The sequence below is a fragment of the Brachyistius frenatus genome, unplaced genomic scaffold (assembly GCF_029030835.1).
Source record: "Brachyistius frenatus isolate BFR_SWC_R1_liver_20210118 unplaced genomic scaffold, ASM2903083v1 Contig_84, whole genome shotgun sequence".
NCBI lineage: Eukaryota > Metazoa > Chordata > Actinopteri > Embiotocidae > Brachyistius > Brachyistius frenatus.
Window position 1 is genome coordinate 1774138 of NW_027210683.1, and position 21553 is coordinate 1795690.

The 21553-nt window shown below is 39.3% G+C and overlaps 1 protein-coding gene and 2 long non-coding RNA genes across 4 annotated transcripts in view; 1 reads left to right on the top strand and 2 right to left on the bottom strand.

Moving 5' to 3' along the window:
• LOC138627400 (uncharacterized) overlaps positions 1 to 3899 on the bottom strand; it is an 8471-nt gene extending 4572 nt beyond the window's left edge. For both annotated transcript variants that reach the window (XR_011311384.1, XR_011311385.1), the window contains exon 1: positions 3813 to 3899. This is a non-coding gene — a long non-coding RNA (uncharacterized lncRNA). The remainder of the gene's footprint in view (positions 1 to 3812) is intronic.
• Positions 3900 to 3918: 19 nt separating this feature from the next.
• Positions 3919 to 13273, top strand: LOC138627398 (ubiquitin carboxyl-terminal hydrolase 2-like). The gene is made up of 12 exons (XM_069709690.1): positions 3919 to 4119; positions 8961 to 9008; positions 9099 to 9222; positions 9943 to 10054; positions 10155 to 10265; positions 10557 to 10621; positions 10753 to 10856; positions 11116 to 11196; positions 11400 to 11478; positions 11874 to 11981; positions 12124 to 12244; positions 12453 to 13273. The coding sequence occupies exons 1-12, from the start codon at positions 3919 to 3921 to the stop codon at positions 12556 to 12558; spliced, it is 1260 nt and encodes a 419-aa protein (XP_069565791.1). The 3' UTR covers positions 12559 to 13273.
• A 3218-nt stretch (positions 13274 to 16491) lies between these two features.
• LOC138627391 (uncharacterized) lies at positions 16492 to 20174 on the bottom strand. The gene is made up of 4 exons (XR_011311383.1): positions 20143 to 20174; positions 18822 to 18942; positions 17377 to 17730; positions 16492 to 17046 (listed from the first exon to the last, which is right to left on the bottom strand). It is a non-coding gene; the product is annotated as an uncharacterized lncRNA (long non-coding RNA).
• Positions 20175 to 21553: the final 1379 nt, after the last annotated feature.

The window sequence follows — 21553 nt, forward strand, 5'->3', positions numbered from 1 at the left end:
TTAAGATTTTTCTGCACATTTATGTTTACACATCGTCATCTGTGACATTTTCTGTTCGAATCTTTTCTGCAAGCACATCAATTATTGATGGAAGAAGCAGCAGAAAAAAGAGAGTAACCTTTTTATTATACCCCTCTCTTAAAATATATCCCCGCACGATAAATGATTCATATTTCTACTCAAACTTTTCTTCTGTAGTCACCTATGAGCCAGATACCGTGGATGCTAACTGAATGAACACTGAACATCTAAAGCCTTCTTATCATGCATGTGTTCCATATTTCATCTCGCTGCTGGTATTTGCTCTTTGTTCCTGAGAGAGTGACTCAGTGTAAAGTTTAGGTAACCGCAGAGTTTAGAGAAAAAGGATTCCCTGTTCAAACACGAGTAGTACTTAAAGGTGTTCCCTCGTTTACATGTGTGTGTATGTGGGCCTCGCCTCGCCTCGCCTCGCCTCGCCTCGCCTCGCCTCGCCTCGCCTCGCCGTGCGTTTGCGTGAGTGGATCGGCTTTGATTTGGAGGAGGGTGTGATTGTAATTATGTTTTTGGGGGAGCGTGCCTTCGCGTTGCCTTTCCTCTCCCGCTGAAAACAGCAGCGACCTCAATCCTGCATGTCCGCGGCATAATTCGTTTTTATGGCACGCGCGTACTCTGTCTCGTTGCGTAACGCGACATTCAGAGGTGATCATTAACAACGGCTCTTATCGTGCTCACAGAGCTGATCTCGTCCAGTTTAATCCTCCTGTGAACACTTCACTTGTGGTCCAAATCTAAATATATGTGCACATTTTAAACAGTTTCCTTAACTTACAGTTGGTAATGAATTGTTCATAAAAGAAGGCATATTTCTAAATTCCTGCTAAACTGGACAACAACTTCAGGCTGCAGGCCCGAAGGAGCGAGCATGCATCTGTAACTCCTCATTCGACCGTGAGAAGTTCCCTCTGGTGGTGCAACCGGGTACTACAGCAAATCTAGAGAACATTAATCCGACAGTTAAAACCAACGTCCCTCTGTCTGCAAAATCTGTTAATATATCGTTAATCGGATGAATTGTTTCCAATTAATCTTTGACATCCCTACGCGACAGATATTCATGCTCCCCAGAGGATGACAGCATGAAGGCTTTGGTGATGTGCTGACGTCCTCTAGCGCCACCATCAGGTCAACGCTTTTGGGAACATCTTGATATCTATCAGATGAGTGCTTGAATTTGAATACCTTTAGTGTTCCTTCTGACTTTTCCCTTTAGCGCCACCATGAGGTTGTAGTCTTGAGATTTCTCAGCAGCTATTGGAACATACCGACATGATATTTAGTCCACAGATTCATGATAAACTGTAAGAACTCGGGCGATCCCATAATTTACCAGCAGGTCAAACTCTCGGTTTGTCCGCTGGTTGTTTTTGGGACCAAACATCTACAACACGTCCAAGATCCTCAGCTCTACTTTATGCTGTAATTTTGAAACTTTAGCACGCTCACAGACTAACCTAAAATATTAACCATGGTAAATATCATAAATGCTAAACATTAGTCAGTGTTAGCGCTACAAGAAAGGTCATAGGGTTATCAAACACGATGGCAATCTGGTCAGTAGTTGACCTGTAAGCCAATAACCTGCCACTCATTGACCATGTTCAGCCCTGCTGCTGAAGACGGCTCAAAAGGTGGAACAACAACAACATGTTTTGTCTTTTAAACTAAGCCAACGTGTTGCAAAACTTTAAATACTTTTGAGATTATCCTCCTTCACGCCACCTAAGTGCACAAAGGGTTCACCTTGATGTGATAACCCTGCAACCTGACCAATAATTTAAAAAAAAAAAGTCATAATAAAGAAAAAGAAACGGTCGAACCTGCTGTGAGAATCAGCCGCGACAGGAAGGTGATGAAGTTAGCAGGTTACATTCCTCCTCCGTGCATGTGGGTGGTTAATTATGAGGTTGTTAATTATGTGGGACCTTCTTCTACTCAGTGCTGCTGTTGGATACGAGTAGTTTAAGGTGTTCCCTCACTGACGTAGTTGCACCGCATGTCTGAAACGTTACAAGTCAGTTTCTGTTCCGATTGCCATCAACGTTGCTGCAAATATTCCTGATCTCCAGAAGTTACATCATATATATATTATTGGTTTCTTCCTTTGCTACAATCAAGGTCAAGCTTCAACTTTATACAGGTGAACGATATAAAACCAAATTCTACGAATAAGTACGTCGTTATGTGACTCAGAAAATTCTAGACTTTGCTCAAAAGTTTTAATGCTCCCAGAGTTACGGCCACAAGATGAAAGCATAGCAGGTTGAAACACCTGTAAAAATGTAAAGGGAAGTTATTGAGCCTCTTATCAGCCAGAGCTGTTTCTGTGTTAAATCAGAAACCACAGTCTAAAGATCAGAGTCATGATCAGCAAGACTCTCTGCTATAAGAGCAGGTTTTTTTGGGGCGATTAAAGCTGATGAGGACTATTATTTTCTGCCAACAAATGATGTATTTTCAATCCTCCAAAATCCAATAGAACAAGCAATATTTTTTTCATCTATGTAAAAAGCTAACTGTAGCGTTTTTTTTAACACCATTTTGTGAAAGAATTGTGAATTAAATGCTGAGCGGAGTCAGACCGTGAGCAGAAATACTTTTTCCTCCGTCTCCCGTTTAATGCTGTTGTTGCTGAATGTCCTTAAATTTCCTCAAAACACATCTGTGATGACGCTTCCAGTACATGGTCCCTCACACAAAGTGCTTTTTCATCATTATCATGTGCTGACTGCAGCAGTGAATAAACTCAAATCTTACACTTGTGCTATTGGCTTGAAACTACAGAGCTATTTCCTTAAAGTGTCTGTCTGTGTAAAAAAAAACAACAACAACAACAACAAAAACTCCTGAGCACTCAAGATCACACAATTTTCTTTTAATGCCTCTGTGGAAACAACACGAGACACAATCTTTGTAACCTTCAGAGTAAAATGACTTAAAAGCTATTATCCTGACAACTATGATTGAAACCACTGTTAGAAATACTCAGCTACAAGTCATTCACTCCAATTTTTACTGAAGTAAGAGTGCTTAAGTATTGCCTTCAAAATCTAATTATAGCCCCCCCCAAAAAAAAAAAATCGATGTTTGATTGTCCCTCATAAATCTCGACAAGTGTTTTAATAACATTTTTTTTTTATCAATAATCTCGTAGCTAGTAACTACAAGTGTCAAATGTTGTAGAAAAAAAAGTACATTATTTCTGTCTGAAATGGAGGGAAGTGGAAGTTTTAACATAAAAATGAATTATTGTAATTAAAAGTACTTTGGTACAATTGAACACTATAATTTGCTGCTCCCTCCTGAGTATGTTGACAAAAATGAAAGCCATTAATGCATACCAATGATTTCACATATTAAGTCACTGTATCATCCTAGAAAGAGATTTTCTTAATTTTCAGTAACTATTCTGTGGTGCTTTTACTCCCATTAAGTGGGAAAACATTGCTGCTTTTTTTTTTTTGCCCTACCTAAATGTAGTTACCAGTTATACTGTGCTGTTAGATGCAGGACTTGTTCAGGTTTTTTTTTTTTATATATTATTATTGTATTACTGCTCTTTCCCAGCTTCTTTTTTCCTGCCAATGCACCAGGAGCACAGTTCTGATGTTTCCTACAGCACTTAAAGGCACCATCAGTCATTTGGAGTGGGAGGAGACGATTATACAGCACGCAGTAAAAACTCCAACACACGCCAGCGGTGTGTTACTCCTCAACACAGGACTGTTGCGTACAGGTGCGAGACAGGAAAAGACAGGAAAAGACCAACTTACCTGCAGCAGGACGACACGCGCCTGAAGTCATCATCCATTTATTCCCCCTGATCACTGAGTTCAGCTTCAGTAAAGAGCCTTTCGGTCCTGTGTCCGGCTGCATCGGATGACACTGCCACCCTGGTGTCGGACACCGCTCATCAGCGCCAACATGCCGTCTCTGCGACACTCCTACACGGTGACAGTACCGGAAGAGCTCCCGGCCGTTCTCCCCGCAGACAAGCCGGACCTGCGGCGCAAGAGCCCGGCGCTGTCCCGGTCCATGCTGGTGTCCACGTTCATGGGTCTCATCATCAACCAGGCCAAGGTGAGTCCAGCACCGCTGCACCTCTGCATCTGTCTCACCTTTTCTCAAAGCATCCTCCTTCTGTATCCTGAAAAACCTTTTTGGTGTTTTTTTTTTTTTTATCTTTTCAAGGCTGCCTGATTCTCACTGACTTAAAAAAAAAAAGTTTGTATACACTTGTGTGTTAAACTGTAGTTTACCAGGGGCGTCACCACATATATTTACAGGGGGGCCTCAGCGCTGACAAGGGGGTAGGGCTGGGGGAGGGGAGAGTCCTGAAATCAGATTATTTAGTTTTGGGATATCGATGATTCATATCAACACTTAAACAATATTAAATACAATTACAGAATAACAACTTTGAAATTTGCTTCAATTGCACTTTAATATATTTCACTGAAAGATGTAATAATCTCTTTTTTTGTGCAGAAAATATAGGTAAAAGTGTATTTTTGGATTGAAAGTTTGTTCAATGCTTGTGTATGTTTTTTTCAGGCCTTAATTTAGTAGCTATCAATAATAACTTTGGGAAATGTTTGCACAGATATCAAAAGTAAAACTAGAACCAATTATGTATTATGCAGTAAAAAAAAAAAAATGCCACAGTGTTACAAAAAGAACCATTTAAAGACATGCGAGCTGTTGAATTTGTGAATGAACGGGTGAGTTTTGCAGGAAACTAACGAGTGCATCCTTTAAATAAGGAAATTCTAAAATCCACTTTATCTCTAAATGCATTCAACTCATTACATTTCATTTAGCTGAAAGCGACTTACAACACCGATGGTTCACCATCGGAGCAATTTTAGGGTTCAGTGTCTTGCTCAAGGACACTTAGGCATGTGGACAGGAGGAGCTGGGGATCGAACCACCGATTAGTGTGCAACCCACTCTACCAGCTGAGCTACAGCCCGCCCCTCCCCCCTCCCTCCCCCAACTCATCTTGTTAAACTTGGAAACCATATAGAAAGCCAAAGAAAGCACCGAATCTGACCTTTAGGCCCGTATTAGCAACTAAGACCTGGCTGTAAACACACACACACACACACACACACACACACACACACACACACACACACACACACACACACACACACACACACACATACACAGAGAGAAACGTACACAAAGAGAGAAAAAAAAACCTGGCAGGAACACATTGCAGTTAAAGAATGAGCTGTTGCCTGCATCAGAGGAGGAACTCGAGTGTGAAGTTAGTTATATAACAGGAAGGAGAGCTGCTGATAAGGAACGTGTCCAGATTGTCTACTTATCTTCTGCACAGGACATTTTGTGAACACAACCTACACACATTTGTGTACATGTGGGTTTGAGCCTCCAAGGTCACTTATAATCTTTGTCCTTGTTCATACTGGAGTGGATTTTGTTGACATTGTTGGATATGTTATTGGTCTCATGCACTGCTGTGTTTACGCTGGACATCTATTTTCTAATTAACTAACTTTTCTTCGTGTTTTTATGGAACCAGCAACTTTTGCTTTAATTTAATTTTCAGCAGCTTAAACACAAATTGACCGAAATGTCTCCACCACTTGTGGATAAATGACCATCGAATTTGGTAAATACACTTATGGTGCCCGGAGGACTGTAGAGGGGATCCTCTAAGTTGAGTTTTCCTGATCTAGCGCCATCATCAGGTAAAATGATCAATTAATAAATGACAAACAACAGTTTTTAAAAAATGGCTATCAGCACAGCTCAAAGCCGAACAATCAAGTCAAACAGCTATTCATTCAAAGACAATCAGCCTACCACGAAGAAAAGCAGCAAATCCTCCGAGTTTAGCATTTTGTTTACGAAAAATATTTTTACGAAATCTTCACCGAATCAGTGAATTCACTAACTGTTACAGTTCCATGTTAATTCGTCCTACACTTTGGTTTTGTGTGAATATATTGGCATGCTCTGAGGCTAAAATGAGTTTGCCAAATTATGGTGAATATTTGGCATTGAGCTGAAAGAGGAAGTCCAGCCAGGCCGAGCTGTAAGCGTGGTTGTCGACTCTTGTCACATGCGTCAGGGCGCAACATGTGTCAGCTGTCCTCAAACATGTGAAGGCATTCAGTCAGTGAGAGAAGGGCATCAATGTGCCTTTTTTAAACTATGAAAATAATCAATTATTCGGAAAGTTAATTAATTAATGTTTTTTCTCAATAATTTTTTTTGGGGGGATCTTTATGATTTTCTTTTCTTGGCCCACTTTCAGGATGGTCTTTTGGACTTTTGCCAGCCCCGTTGTCATGCAGCAAACACTTATGCTTGTCCTATTTCCAAGGGAGTGGCATAGCTGGCATCGTGTTTGTGTGTTTGTGTTTGTGTGTGTTGCCTCCTTCGTCACATGTTATATGGCCTTGACCAGGCATGCAGAACTGGTTCAGGACATTGCGTTCTCTGTTCCTCTCTGAAGCCACGCCAATCGGTGGAGAGCAGTTGTCGATGGAGCACAGAGATTACCTGAACGCTTCGCTTCCTCCGTTTTTTTGTTTTGTTTTGTTTGTTGTTTTTTGGACGCGTCGTTTTGAATGAGAAAAGCGGCGCCCGCTGAGTGTGCCGAGCCCTGCTGGTCAGTACTCACCGCAGCAGAGCAGCAGATTGGGACTCGCACCATATGGTCACCTTCAAACGCTGAAGAGAAGAAGCAGCAACAACAACAAAGATTCGAGCCTGGAGGGCTGTTAATAGTTTACAATGTCAGAAGCCTATTTTAAGAGTTGGAAAGATTTATGACAACTAATAAAACCTCTCCACTGAGTCTTAACAAGGACAATAGCATGTATTAGCCTGCTCATATTTACTGAAGATACCTTATATTCAGTGGAACCCACTTGAGTCTGACCACTGTAACACAAATCAAACCCATTCACTGAGATAACAAATGTGCCACAGGAGAATTAAAGGCTGCAGAATTAAGTGAAATCCTTTGACTTTGTGGTCGTGACTTGAAGAGTAAAACCGTCAGCTGACATTGGAGCTCAGTTTACAGCTTGATTGCGTACATATCTGTCTCTTAATTTGTGCCTCCGTCGGGGCGTCGCTGCTGCCTTCAGCAGAGGCGTTGATGCATGACGAGGCTGCGTTGCTGCTTGTCATCGTCTCATTGAGGACATTGAGCTACAGGTCACAAGCCTGTTAATAGTCAAAATACTCTGCATCACTACACGAAGAGTGTTCATGAGCCGGATGTCCTGCTGAGTGTAAGTGCACAGTGGCATGTCTCGACAGCAGATGTCTGGGTTCAAGCCAGGAGGATATTTAATGATATTATAGCAATAGAAACTGTAAAGAAAGACTATGTTTATTACATTTTATTCATATTTTTTAATTGTTATTTGGTTATGCAAGAGCCTAAAGCTTAAATCCAGGTTGTACTTGTTACCTGAACCCAACCTGAGACCCTCACTCTTATTTTAATGAGTCTGAAACTTTTAACTGGGAAGTAAAATGCTAAATCACGGCTGCAATTACAGCTTTTCACCACAGCTGTCACCAAAGAGAACACAAGAGATCTTTAAGATCGTAACTGTAATGTATTAACCCGTTTTTTTTTGCCTGAATTAAAACAGTCCTGCAGGCAGTTCTGGACCACATACTAATATTTGGATTATAAGAGGAACTAATTGGCAATATTTCATGGTAACGTGGTTCACATTTCAAAATGTTTTACAGAATTAGTTTGCTGTGACTGAGATATGACCGATATCCGTAAAAAAAAAAAGCATATTTTGACAGTTTGGGGCCTCGTGGTCTGAGTGTTGTCTCCAAGCGTTTCCACCCTCACATGAAGAAGATTGCTGATGCAAGGACAACCATGAAATTCCACATTTCGTGGTCTTGGATACATCAGCAGTCTCCGTCATGGTTTTTGACCCCCGTGTCAATCTCAGCCTACAGATGATTAACACTTCACTGCCGGTGGAACCAGATACGTCCAAAACTAAAACAGCTGATCCGTGGCTCGGACGGTAGTTTGTTTTTGTTCCCCTTCGGTACGTATCACATGTTCCTGTGATGTCACGGTGGTGTGAGAGGTGGCCGGTGGGCTCATCAGTGCGGAGAAGTCAGGACACACTGTGGCATCTCATCATCACAGCACTGGGAACGGTAGCTGATATGCACAACTCATGGCTGCCAAAATCTGAGCATCGTATGGGATGCGTTGAATCGATGCCATTCAGTCCTTCCAGGCTTATTCACTCTTTAGGAATGTAACGGGGTGACTGTCAGTCACGCAGTTTCCTCACACTGATGCCGTGTGCAAGCCGATGTGTTGACATGTACAGCAGGGAAAGAACCAATGATATCTTGGCAGCACGTGTCTCGTCAGCAAGAAAACGTTATACAGTATTCGTCTGACACGTGAGGATAGTTCAGGAGACCAACATCCTCTGTTAATTCTTTGGAAATTTGGCCGTGGTAACCGTAGAGTGTCTATTCAAAGTTTTTCAAGGTTGTCCCATTCTTGTGAACGCAATATCTCAATAATTCCTCAAGAGAATTTCTTTAAACTTGGCAAAACCATTCACTTGATGCCAAGGATGAACTGATTCGATTTTGGGGGGCAAAGTTCAAGGTCACTGTGACCTCATGTCCCTCTTGTCCGCCTGTCCCGTTCTCATGAACATAATTACTTAAGAATGCTTTAAAGGAATTTCTTTAAACTTGGCAAAAACCTTCACTTCCCTACCAACGATGAACTGATGTAATTTTGGTGGTTAAAGGTCAAGGGTCGACATCACTATGAGTTCACATGTTCAAATGTTTCTTCTGCTTTGTCAAACTTTAGTGTGGCACCTGTTGAACTTATCATCCCCCAACAAATGACTTCTGTTTTCTTTGAACAGAACAAGAGTCCTCTGGGCCTGGTGGGTTTGAGGAACCTGGGCAACACGGTAATTTTCACTTTGTACACATCATACCTGCCAACTGAAACCACAGAATTAGTCCTCATTTAAGTAATTCTTCTGTTCTTGTTGTTCTAGTGTTTCATGAACTCCATCCTTCAATGTCTGAGCAACACGTCCGAGCTGAGAGATTACTGCCTGAGAAACGTCCATCGCACAGACCTCAACAACAACTGCAGGACCAACGTTGCTCTCATGGACGGTAGGATGAGCCACTGGACCACATGATGACGAACATTTATGGACCTGTTTTAGTGCTCCGTCAGTGGTGAACTTATATCAGCAGCGTAACCCTTCAACTGCAATCAGATCACATGAAACATGGCTTTTTATAGGTTGTGTTTTATGTCCTTGCATGAATTGTGATTTTGGTTTAGTTTTTTTAGACTTAATTTCTGACACTAAATAATCTCAACTCGAGGACTACTCACTAATTTATCTGGTGCTGTCATCCACATCTTCATCAGTGCATGAAGCTCGTTCATGTGTTGTTGTTTTAGAGCATCACACAGCACCTGAGCCAGTTCGATTTTCTGATGAAGGCCATGAAATGCAGTGAAAAGTAAATGGACATTAAATTGAGATTATGTTGCCACACATCATAAATAATAAAGGTCATGAGTGCCTAAAAATAATCAGTTTCTTTTGGGTTTTTGTCCACTTGTTATTTATTTGGTATAGATTAGTAAAAATCTCCTATGAGTTTAGGATGGTTTGGACCACAGCACGATTTACTGAACTTTTTTTCCTTTAAATAATTGTATTATTGGCAGCAGTCAACTGATTACTCTTAACAAGATAAAGAAGCTGCGTCATCATTTTATCAAACGGTTAAAGTTGAAGGAACTCCCTTCAAAAGTAGCACAAGAAAATGTTATTTTCTTGATTGTGGTCTCATTTTCTATTTCACTTTCTGTCTCAGAGTTTGCAAAGCTGACTCAGAGTCTGTGGACGTCGGTGAACAACGAGGCCATCAGTCCCTCTAATTTCAGGAGCCAGATCCAAAGATTCGCACCAAAATTCGTCGGCTGCAAGTAAGTCTTCCTCTTTCTGCCTTTTCTTTTAAATCCACTTAATGTAGTTCAAAATAAAGAGTAAAAGTAGTTGTAAAGTAAGAGTTTCTTTCTTCTGCAGTCAGCAGGATGCCCAGGAATTCCTGCGCTTCTTATTGGATGGTCTCCATAATGAGGTGAACAGGGTGACAGTATACCCGAAGGTCTCCATCCAGGACTTTGACCACCTCTCGTAAGTCATAAGTCACTCATGTCCGAGCCGTGTCACTGCTGCATGTCTGATTGGGCTGCGATGGTCAAGAAAAGAGGAAGTAATTAAGTGTAATAACTCTGCAGGATTTTGTAGTTATGTGGCCTTTGCAAAAGAATTAATACTCCAAATATATTAAATAACAACAGATTTTCTTCAAAAAAAAAAAAAAAATCTTTTATCAACACCTGGAATTCTTTAACTTTGATTTTTATGCAAGTTTGGGACTGAAATCCTACGTTAGTTTGACGTCAGCTGTTTTTTATTTAACAGGGATGAAGAGAAAGGCAAGCGGATGTGGAATATGTACTTGGAAAGGGAGGACAGCAAAGTAGTGGGTGAGTGATTTCTTTTTCTTTTTTTTTTTACTTTTTTTTTTTTTTTTTTTTAAGACGTAGCTGCATAATTACTTTAATCCACCCTTAAATTTGGATGCATGTTTAATGTCATTTTTCCATCCCGCCTTTAGATCTATTCGTGGGGCAGCTAAAAAGCTCTCTGACTTGCAGCGCTTGTGGCTTCCGCTCCACCGTGTTTGATCCATTTTGGGACCTCTCGATACCTATTGCACAGGTCGGAACACACACACACACACACACACGCACACACACACACACACACACACACACACACACACACACACACACACACACACACACACACACACACACACACACACACACACACTCGCAAGTTTTTTTGATTTCTGATTTCCACCCGTAATTTTGTGTCTAAAAGAAATTCAAGGATCCTATTTTGCCCACTTAATAGAGGCTCATAAAGGTGATGTATTTTGCTGATGTCTAACTGGTCTGACTCTCTGCTTCCACAGAAGATTTCAGGCGAAGTGACTCTCAAAGACTGCCTGAGACTTTTTACGAAAGAGGACGTGTTGGATGGAGAAGAGAGACCTGTAAGGATCTTCACTTAGATAACACCACGTTTCACCTTCTCTCAGAAAAGATGATGTCATATATATATATATATATATATATATATATATATATATATATATATATATATATATATATATATATATATATATATATATATATATATATATATTATATAGGAGCAGCATCTCACTGCCTACACTGTGTCTGTCTCTTTTCTCAGACGTGCAATAGATGCAAAGCCAGAAGAAAATGCACCAAGAGATTCAGCATCCAGAAGTTCCCTCAGATTCTCGTGCTTCGTATCCTTTCCTCACATCTTTGCATCCTTTTTTTTTTTTTTTTTTTTAATGCTTGCAGCAGGCAGATGCATTTGAACGATAGCTGTTGTCCAACCAGCCTATAAGCATAAAAACACAGATGATTTTGGTGTAAGTTGCTCAGTGTGAAGAGCAACCTGTGTTACCTTTATTGCTCGTTCCGCTGCCTTTTGTTGACCAAAAAACAATCAAAATAATATAAGAAAGAAAATAAGTAGTCATGACGAAGATCATTTTAGGCCTCAGAGCGTTAAATTGAATATAAACTAGTTTACATGTAAAGTATAATTTGATATGCTTGTATTTCATATTCTTATACTCAAGAGTAATGTTATTTCGAGCCAGTTTGTGTTCCTTGACTCGGCGTTCCCTCTCAGACCTGAAACGCTTCTCAGACTCAAACATCCGAGCCAGCAAACTCTCCACGTACGTCAACTTCCCTCTCAAAGATCTGGACCTGCGGGAGTTCGCCTCGGAGAGCGGCGGTACGTGTTTGAGACGCGCTGTCACCAGAGCGGGGGAGGAGGAGGAGGAGGAGGAGCAGGACAACCGATGTCCTCTGGAAGGTCAGCTGGATTCGATGAGCAGGAGGTTAACCCGTCGTGTTGTGTCTCTCTCTCCCTGCAGAGCGTCCTGTGTATAACCTGTACGCCGTATCCAACCACTCCGGAAACACTTTGGGAGGCCATTACACGGCGTACTGCAGGAACCCGGCGCTGGGGGAGTGGTACAGCTACAACGACTCCAGGTATCAGCTGTTACCTCACATATCATCTTATCAGAGAGCTGTGCTTTTTTTTATTGATACTGTATGTATCTGTTGTCGAACGAAAATGACCTCATTGAAGCTGTATAAAAGTGTGTCTTTAAAAGTTATGGGGCAGATTGGGTGGAGGCATGTGTGGACATGTTCATGTGTGCTTAATAGTGCTCATTGCCGTGTGTTTTCTACGCAGGGTGAGCCCGATGTCCTCCAGCCAGGTCCGCAGCAGCAACGCCTACGTCCTCTTCTACGAGCTGGCCGCCTCCTCGCACGGCAAATATCAGACGTGTCGGCTGTAGACGCCGTGGAAAGGCTTCACTAAAACTGAGGCCTCAAAAATGGGAGTCCAGACGCCGCCTGCTGGGAGACAGCGCCGCCTGGTGGAGAGAGTCCTGCCATGACAAACTGTGAATGTGAAAAGCACCCTTTGAACCTACAAGCTCAGTGAGATAAAAAGGTGGACGCTTCACTTCAGGATATCAAACAACACTGGGAGAAAAAGTGTTGGAAAAAGTGCAGAAATTGAGCTCCAGGCACAGCTGTGGGTCCAAACTTGCAATATACAGCTCGCTGCATGCAGCTGCGGACTCAGAAAATGGTGTGTTTTAGTTTATTTTGCGGACATTTTGCAGCTGTTCTTGGACCTGAATTTACACCCTTTCTAATCACTTGAGTATATGGATATGGATTAGTACCCGTGAAGGCATGACAGAGACTGAAATCTATAATTTATTCTATTTAATACGATGTCAGTACCTAAAAGTGCACACTGTATATGTAATTTGACAAAGCTTTATGGTTTTCCCCGTAGAGAGTGATGTTTTATGTCAAAGTACATTTTATTTTTGTACAGTATTTATGGACAGCGCAGCGAATGTAACTGTACTTTGGTAAAGTCGTGCCGAGTCGTACCAAAGCAGCTGTGTGAGAATGCATCGATACTTCTTCCAGAAATAATGCTGACTTTATATCGATATTAGTTCAGAGTCTATAAATTATCAAAATCCATCACGAGCTTACGCTGCATTGTGTTTTATTTGATTTTTTTACTCTTATTACTCAGGCAACCGCAGTAATAATCCAGCAGAATAAGATAAAAACAACATTGAACATATTAGCATTTTATAAAGTGGTTGGTAAACAACTTTATAAACCGATTAGCATTTTTTTGATCACTTGTACTCTCTTTATAAAATCACTAAAAAGAGTACAAAAGATCATGTGTGGGATTTTTTTTTTTTTTGGCCTTTAACAGTCAGTTTATGATCCAACACACATATTTCTAAGACTTTCTGGACTGCAACAACTTTGTGAGTTACCTAATGGAGCTTTAGTACAAATTTTACGTTTAATTTCTGTCCTCATGAGGAATCTAAATCCGGTAGGTACTCTACTTTTTCCTCTGTTTTGCTGTCTCCCAACTATATAACTTTTTAGGACTTAAAATGCTTCATATGTTCTCCAACTTTTTACCAACTTTTTCGGCTGTTTGGAGCAAATGTTTTTAGGCCAGAAAACCAAAACAATATGCTAAAATAGGCTGAAAAGCTCCTTGGAGCTGAGGATGAGAGTTGGGTTATAAGTTTTTTCGTGGGCTCAATACAATGAGTGACATCGTTTAACAGCACACATGGCCATCTGATCTGTGGAATAATATTGATTGTGTACTACTGGTAGAAGTTAGAAGGTAGCAAATATTACATAATACATTAGATAATGTAAAGAAATCACAGCTTCATAAAGGGAATAAATAAATAATAAAAATATCAGATAGTAATATAAAAAAGCCATAAACTTCAATATTGGCCGCAATAAGTTATTTGTGCATTATTGGTAATTAAAAGTTACGAATTTGTTATTTCCTTTCCTAATTACCAGTAATTCAAACATCCAACTCCTCTGCAGTTAAGTTCAGTCAGAGGTCAGTGAGTGCACTCTGCCTGCTGTGAACTTTCAGCCAAAATGAGCAAATTGTGGTCAGATTGGGTTTATGTCAGAAACACCCCTGACCCACATAAAACTGAAACAGAGGTTCTCCACCACTAGAGGGAGCTGTGCACGCTGATGCTGCTCTCGTGTGTATTCATGTGATTCTGATATTTCTGGTAAAGGTTAAAAGCTTTTATTTACCACCACATGGACTAATTTTTAAGTCCCCAGGATTCCCAGAAGTGGGAAGTGTTTCTTGGAAAAATATTCTCCTTGTCAGCTTCTTCACCCTATAAAACAAAACTTAAAAACCCTCAAATTATCTGGGATGCATATTCTTCTAAATTTGAAGAATAATTTTCAGAAAGATGCAGGCAAAAAGGAACCTAAACAGGAAGCGGTTAACACCTAAATATATCTCAGAAATCTCTCGTAAACGCCTCTCGGGAACATGAATGTGCGTGCGATCTGGTTTCTCGGAGCTCGGACAGATGATCTGTCGGTTACGAGGCCAATTTGTGAGGGGGAAAGATAAAGTCATCGGAGCGGGGCCGAGTGTTGCCGCCGCTGTAACACTAACTGCTTCTGCCACAACACTGGTCAGTGGGATCAATGCCATGTTAGCCTGATGAGGGTTGTGGGGAGTGATGTTTATCAGTTTATTAGGGAACAAATAAACAAAAAATAGATATGATGACTCACTGGTTTGTTTTTACAAAAATATATCGTTTATTTGGTGCTTAGACTTGTTAATATAACTATATATATTGTTTATAAAGAGATATTCAGGGTCCACAGAGGTAGAAACCCAGACATCTCCTGAGATTTCCTGCACTGCCACCATGAGTTCAACATTTTTGGTGGCTTCGCTGTCAAATCACCATAATTAATGACAATACTAAAATGTATACACTATTATAATACTAGAAAGTGTCACACTCACTCATAAACTCTCAGAAAATATTTTTTTTAAAAAATATGCAGTTTCGTGTGAGTCAAACAAGCCGATGGTCATATATGAAATTATATAATCCCGAATCATGTTCACTCCTCTTCCTTCTTGCAGATACACACAGATAGGCCCCTCCCCCAGCACACACACACACACACACACACACACACACACTTGCTCCCAGTCCCTCTGGCTCTCATCAACACCATATGGGCCGATCACACAGCTCAGGGTATTAGCAGTGATTTGCCTGCGTGGTGTTTGTTTCGGTGTAGTAACCGAGCGCTGCCCGTGTTGACAGTTCTACAGCAAATGACCACAAAACCGTGCAGGCCTCATGTGGGTGAAAGTCCACTTTGACGTGGCCAACCCTGACATCATGGGAGTTTGCCGCATTCGTCACCTCAATTGAAGGAATAGCACCAAAATCATGCATTTGACTGGAGCAGAATTTATAAAAAATTGTGGTGTATTTTTGTCAGATTTTATGAAACTCACAACAAAAGTCACAACAAAAATGCCAATTTAATATGACAAGATAGAGATTTAGTTACCTGTAAAGAAACGTATTAAGGGAATTTTGTGAATTTTGTCTAACTGCTGAATAAATTTCTTACAAGTTATATTTTACAAATCCCTTCCTTTTGGTTTATATCAGGACGTTACAGCCCACAGTTTCTAACTGATTGATTATTATAAATCACCTTTTACCGATCCCATGAATATAAACCTCTATGCTTTCATTTCTTACAGACAGATGAGAAAGGGGAATTGTTCTTCTCATATAACGCTCAAAGAAAAATAAACAGTTCACAAAATGTCAGTTCCTTTAAAAACAAACAAAAAAATCTATATTTAAATAGTTTTGCTGTTTGTTTTTTACGTTATGACCATATTTTTGTTTTTCTTAAAGATAATAAAACAGAAATATTTATTTTTGCTGTCGTGCTTTTGCTTCTCCACCACCAACACAGCTGTCACATCAGTGAAAGGTGACTGAAAGCTGTGTTGCTTGACAAAAAAATATTTTCTCAAACTATTTCTAACTCTCAGTCTTTAACGACATTCAGCAAAACAGACGGAAAGTATCTTTCCTGCAAACACTTACTTAAGACTGAAACCTATGACTTCCACACCCTGACTGCAAAGTCATTAGGCTCATAAAACGAACAGTTAGTCTGGGGGGAGGAGCTTAGGACAGAGAGGGGCGGTGCTAAAACTGCAGGAGGAGGGGCTGTATGTTCAAATTCTTTGCCTTTTCTAGAGAACCGCCCACCACAGCTTTAACCATGAGAAAATAAAGGCAGAAACATTTAAGTACAATTACTGAGCTTAAAAAGACGTTCTTTAATCCCTTACATTTTCTTTTTTCTTACAAAGGAAGGTGACGAGAGTGCATCTTACGTAGCTTCATCTGTTGTCTGACAACAATTTATTCATCACATCCTCCACACTTACATCATTCAAGCAACTTCTTTATATAACATCTGGCTCATTTTTGTAAAACTAAATCTACACATTTAAATCAAGGGTTATTTTATGAAAAGGACATTTAGAAAGATTACTTTAAAAAAAAAAATCTATTGCATTTAACGCATTAAATGAGAAATATCGACCAAAACAGAAAAACATGAAAATATAAAATCTAATTTATGTGTTAATAGAAAACATTTTGATCAACTAAGGATTATTTTCTGACCCACAGACAATTAAAATAGCAGAGTAGTAAAATGTCCTCATCTTGGCCCAAGAAGTCGCAATCTAAGATATATAGACGCGTATACCATTTTAGTCTGAATTGGGCTTTTCAGACAATATAATATAAAACAACCCTTTAAATCTCCATCTGACACGAGCTGGTCTCAAATCATCCCAGTGAACTTCAGCGCAGCAAAGATACCACCACCTGAAACGAAGAGAAATGCTTTTTAATATCCAGAAGTGTAAAGCAGTTTGGACTCTTCTTTTCAAGCGAGACCTGAATAGCACAATTACAAAAACAAATATTGTCTGTTGTCGTTTGATCTATTCAAATCATGGTTTGAATTACTGTACGCTTACTCATTTTCCTGTTTGCATTTATTCAGATGCTTTTGACCAACAAGAAGGCAACAGTGCAAAGGAAACATTTCCAGACAAATATCCAGTGTTATCCTTGTTAATGGATAACAGGACAACGTTTTATTGAGGAAGCAGAAATGAGGTTTTACGCAGAAGAGTTACGATGTTGACTCACCGACTGCACCCACTCCAGCGATGCTGCCGATAGTAATGCCGGCTATAGCGCCAGGTGAAAGCGCTTCTGTGTCGGACCCACCAGTCGTCTTATTCGGAGTGGTCATTGTAGATGCAACAAGTGTAGTTGTGATGGGGGAACCAGGTGAGGTCACTGTAGGTGCAACAGGTGTAGTTGTGACGGGGGAACCAGGTGAGGTCACTGTAGGTGCAACAGGTGTAGTTGTGACGGGGGAACGAGTTGTCACAGTTGTCACGGTTGTCACGGTTGTGGTGGACATTGGAGTCGTGGGACTGGCATTGGGAGTGGTGATGTTGCGTTTAACTGTTGAAGTTTGCACTCCACACAGAATTACTGTCAGAAAAAGCAAGAAAAGGTTGAAGCAGAATCATGAAAATGTTTCCGATATGATCGCAAATTAAAATATATATTCAGGATTTATGATATCAGGTGCTACATTCAACAGATGCAAGTTGAAACTATACAAGTACTGACTTCAACTCAACTTTGGTTTCGGCTTCAGATCATTTTATCAACATCTATAAACTGTCAGATTGTTTGTAGAAGAAGTAGTCATACAGATCTTTGAGTTGATACAACCAGCTGTACTTAGAGGGGTAATTTAGTGATTGAAAGTAAAGATAATCGTCTTCATTGTGTGTGTGTGAGACCCACATATTCTACCTTAATATTGAGGACAATGTCACAGGTAATAAAGCTAATCTTTGTTTTAATAGCTGCATCCAAAAAAAAGTTTGACTCGCCCTTTCGACAGTTTCAACGTTTATGACTTTCAGTTCATGACGTTGATCAAACGGTAACCTTCATTAACGGCTTCAGTGTCGGTCTAAAACCACAACGCTACTACATTCTGTCATTTCCTTCAAATGTAAGGCCTAGTTGTAAATAACATGCATATATTTCTTTAATAATATGCTCAAGTTAATGTAGATTTATAAAACATCATTAATCTATAATTAGAATAATTAATACATTTTAACAATTTGCTAATATTTCATAATTAAAATCAAAAGTTCCTTGTCATAACTTTTAAATTAAAAGTATGTTGCTGATTTATTTTAGAGGTAAATGTGTTCACAGCCCAAACATAAAATATTTATTTTCCATTTCCTTGTTACACTTTATTGCACGGGACATACTTTCACTTCAGCTGACATTTAAGTTTAACTCAAAACACGCAAATAAAGTATGACCTGATTGTTTCCAATTAATTAATCACGAAATATTCATTGTACTACTTTACAATAATCATATTTAGTCGTCTGAACCCAAAAGTCCAAAGTTAGAAGTTACTTCTATCATTTGACCTTATTTGAATAATCGTCAAATAATTTCTACTAAGACACCATTAAAATAAAACAGTTATATTTTTTTGTTTTCTGATGCTTTGCAGATCAGTTGTAAGTATAAGTAGTATTTTTTACCTGTGCCAAGAAGGCAAAGAGTCGGTACAAGAAGATTCATATACATTGTCCCCGATTTATGTATCAGTGGCGCCAAAACTGGAAATAAATGAGTCTTGAAAGAGGCTCTTTAGGTTGAAAGCTGATGGAAACATGAAAACACAAATACACAGGATTAGTCAGCATTCATGTAATATGTCTAGTTGGTTCTTTGCATTTTCTGAATCACAAACAGGAAATTTACTCTTTGCTTTTTTTATACACACTTGAGTGTTTTCATGTGCACCTTTTTTTTTTATAAATACAGATTATGACCACACTTTTGATTTTAGACTGACATGAATTGGTCTTTCATGTGAAATATATCGTCAACAATAAGTAGCATCAAATTAACATGAATGATGTGTGGGAATAATCTTCATAGGAGACAAATTCGTTTTTTGTTTTTTTTTAATTACTGCCATTTGGGTTTGAATTATATCACTGTCACATTATTGATCTACAGTATAACAAAAAAATAGACAAAGCAGAGTAACTCACATGAGAGGCTGTCAGTGATGATTGTCTTCTTTTCCCGTGTAAAACCAGGAGATATTCCCAGAAAGCTGCTTTTATAACCTTTTTATCACACCTCCTTATCATTTCTACCTCCCATCTTTTCATGTGTGCTGCAATACATCACTGCGGCTTCAATAGGAGTACAAGGCCTGTATTGATTTAATATATTTTTTAATGCTTATCAAGGGGCTGCAGGTTTCATTTTTTTTTTTTTTTTATGGCTACCCCTCTGCTGCACACTCAGTGGACACAGGTCAGAGAGTACAGTGTGGGCGGACGCAGCGAAAGGAGGCGGCACGTGAAGAATGAGGGTTTTCTACTTTTTCTACCTCCACTTCATGTCTTTAACGGTCGCAAAAATAATCAATACATATTGAAAACCTGGAAAAGCTCTCTGTAGCTCGTCTTGAGCCTGTCAGATAATCTATAATGTAATAAAGTCCACGTAAACATCAACCATGGAGCCTCCATGAAAGCATCAGCATATGTTTACGAGACAGGTATAGCTCCAATGGAGTCGACGGTCAGGTCAGGAAAGCATCTGTGACACACGACAACCCTGTTTGCATCACATTTTATAGTCAATAACTATAATTTCTCCCTTATTTAAACCAAGTAGTTTCATGTCTTGTGTCTCTTAGTTTTGAAGAATATTTGCACAAAAAAATAAAAGAAAGCAATTCTCTCCTCTGCTGATGTAGGGAAGCCTGTTCACCAAAGTTTACGTGGAAAAAAAGAAATGACTCTAATATTAATTAGAAGATTTGTACTGAATTCTACTTACCAGAAAAAAGCTTGGTGGGCTGTCCAGCAGACTGTTGCTGAAAACACACGGTCACCACAGCACAGCAGCATTATGAAGAGTGGAAGAGTCATAGCTGCCAATTTTTCCCAAAAGACCAGCCTGCAACAGAAACAGAAAATCCTCTGCAGGTTGGGAAGAGTTTTCCCTTTTTGTCAGTAATAAAATAGACATGCAGTTGACCTGAATGTGTAAACTCAGATGAACTTTCATTCTGAGGTAAAAATGTTTTTTAAACATAATCAGAATTTTTTGTTTCAGGTGATTAAAAACCAACAACCAAAACAAAATTATGGATATATTATGTTTCTACCAATAGATCCCCCTTAATCCTACCCACTCACCCGTTAATTTAAAATCTATGTAAACAGGTAACAGAACAATAAAATATGATTAAAAAAAAACATACATAAGAAAAATCACATATTTTTAAATGCAGTTGTGAGAGATTTCATTTATCCCTCATTCCAGAGAACCTGACCAAATAATACAAAATCATCCCCATCAAATCTGCATCTTATTCTCAGTTCACTTAGAAAAACAACTGCATGTTGATCTGCCATAATAGTGGATTTTTTTGCTGGGCAGTTGTACTGGGAAGCCAAACCATTAAGTGCTTTATTGATTACTAGTAGAATATATAAATAGTTTCTGAATTGCACTGGGAGCCACTGAAGTGATTTGTTAGACTAATACAGTACGTTTGACTTGAACTATTTTTTTTTTTTTTTTACAGCAAACCATCGACATAAATTTATATTACAGCAGTCTAAGCTGTTTCATATAAATATGGTGCATGAACTAGTTTTCTAAAAAAAATTAAAAAAAAAATTCAAATAAATAAAATTGTGCCCTAGTTATTCAATTTAAGTCATTAGTGTTCACAAGCTTGTTTTTAGGACTAAGATATCCTGAGGAGAGAGAAATGTGTCATCTATGTGTCATCAGACTTTAACTGAACATATCTTTACCTAAAGTGGCAAAGCAGAAATAAAAATCAAATGTCTTAGGATGGACCCTTGTGGAACTCCAGAAGAAAATGAGTTTCAGTAGATTTAAAGCTAAACATAGAGACTCCTTTCATTGACAGCACGTCTGTTATAAACAGTCTGAGGTGAGGCCAAGAAAAACTCTGTTGATATAAACCATATTAATAAGAAATTGTAGCTATTAACAGCTTCTGTCTTGTTTGCTATTTTGACAGAAACATAACTGCTGCTTGGATGTTGATTAGATTTTATTTTGAAAACAAAGTGCTCCATTCTTGGACCACATGCAGGAGAGGAAGTTTGACATTTTAAGAGCAAGACTTTGACATCAGAAACTGCAGCGGTGAAAAGTCAGAAAGTGACTCAGCACATTTACTCTAAACATTTTATTTTCAATATTACAT

Bases quoted from the DNA above. Each gene is read 5' to 3' on its own strand.
- LOC138627398 (XM_069709690.1), top strand. From the start codon at position 3,919: ATGACACTGCCACCCTGGTGTCGGACACCGCTCATCAGCGCCAACATG. The intron at 9,223-9,942 runs GTAGGATGAGCC...TTTCTGTCTCAG, and splicing joins CAACGTTGCTCTCATGGACG to AGTTTGCAAAGCTGACTCAG. The intron at 10,857-11,115 runs GTCGGAACACAC...CTGCTTCCACAG, and splicing joins TCTCGATACCTATTGCACAG to AAGATTTCAGGCGAAGTGAC.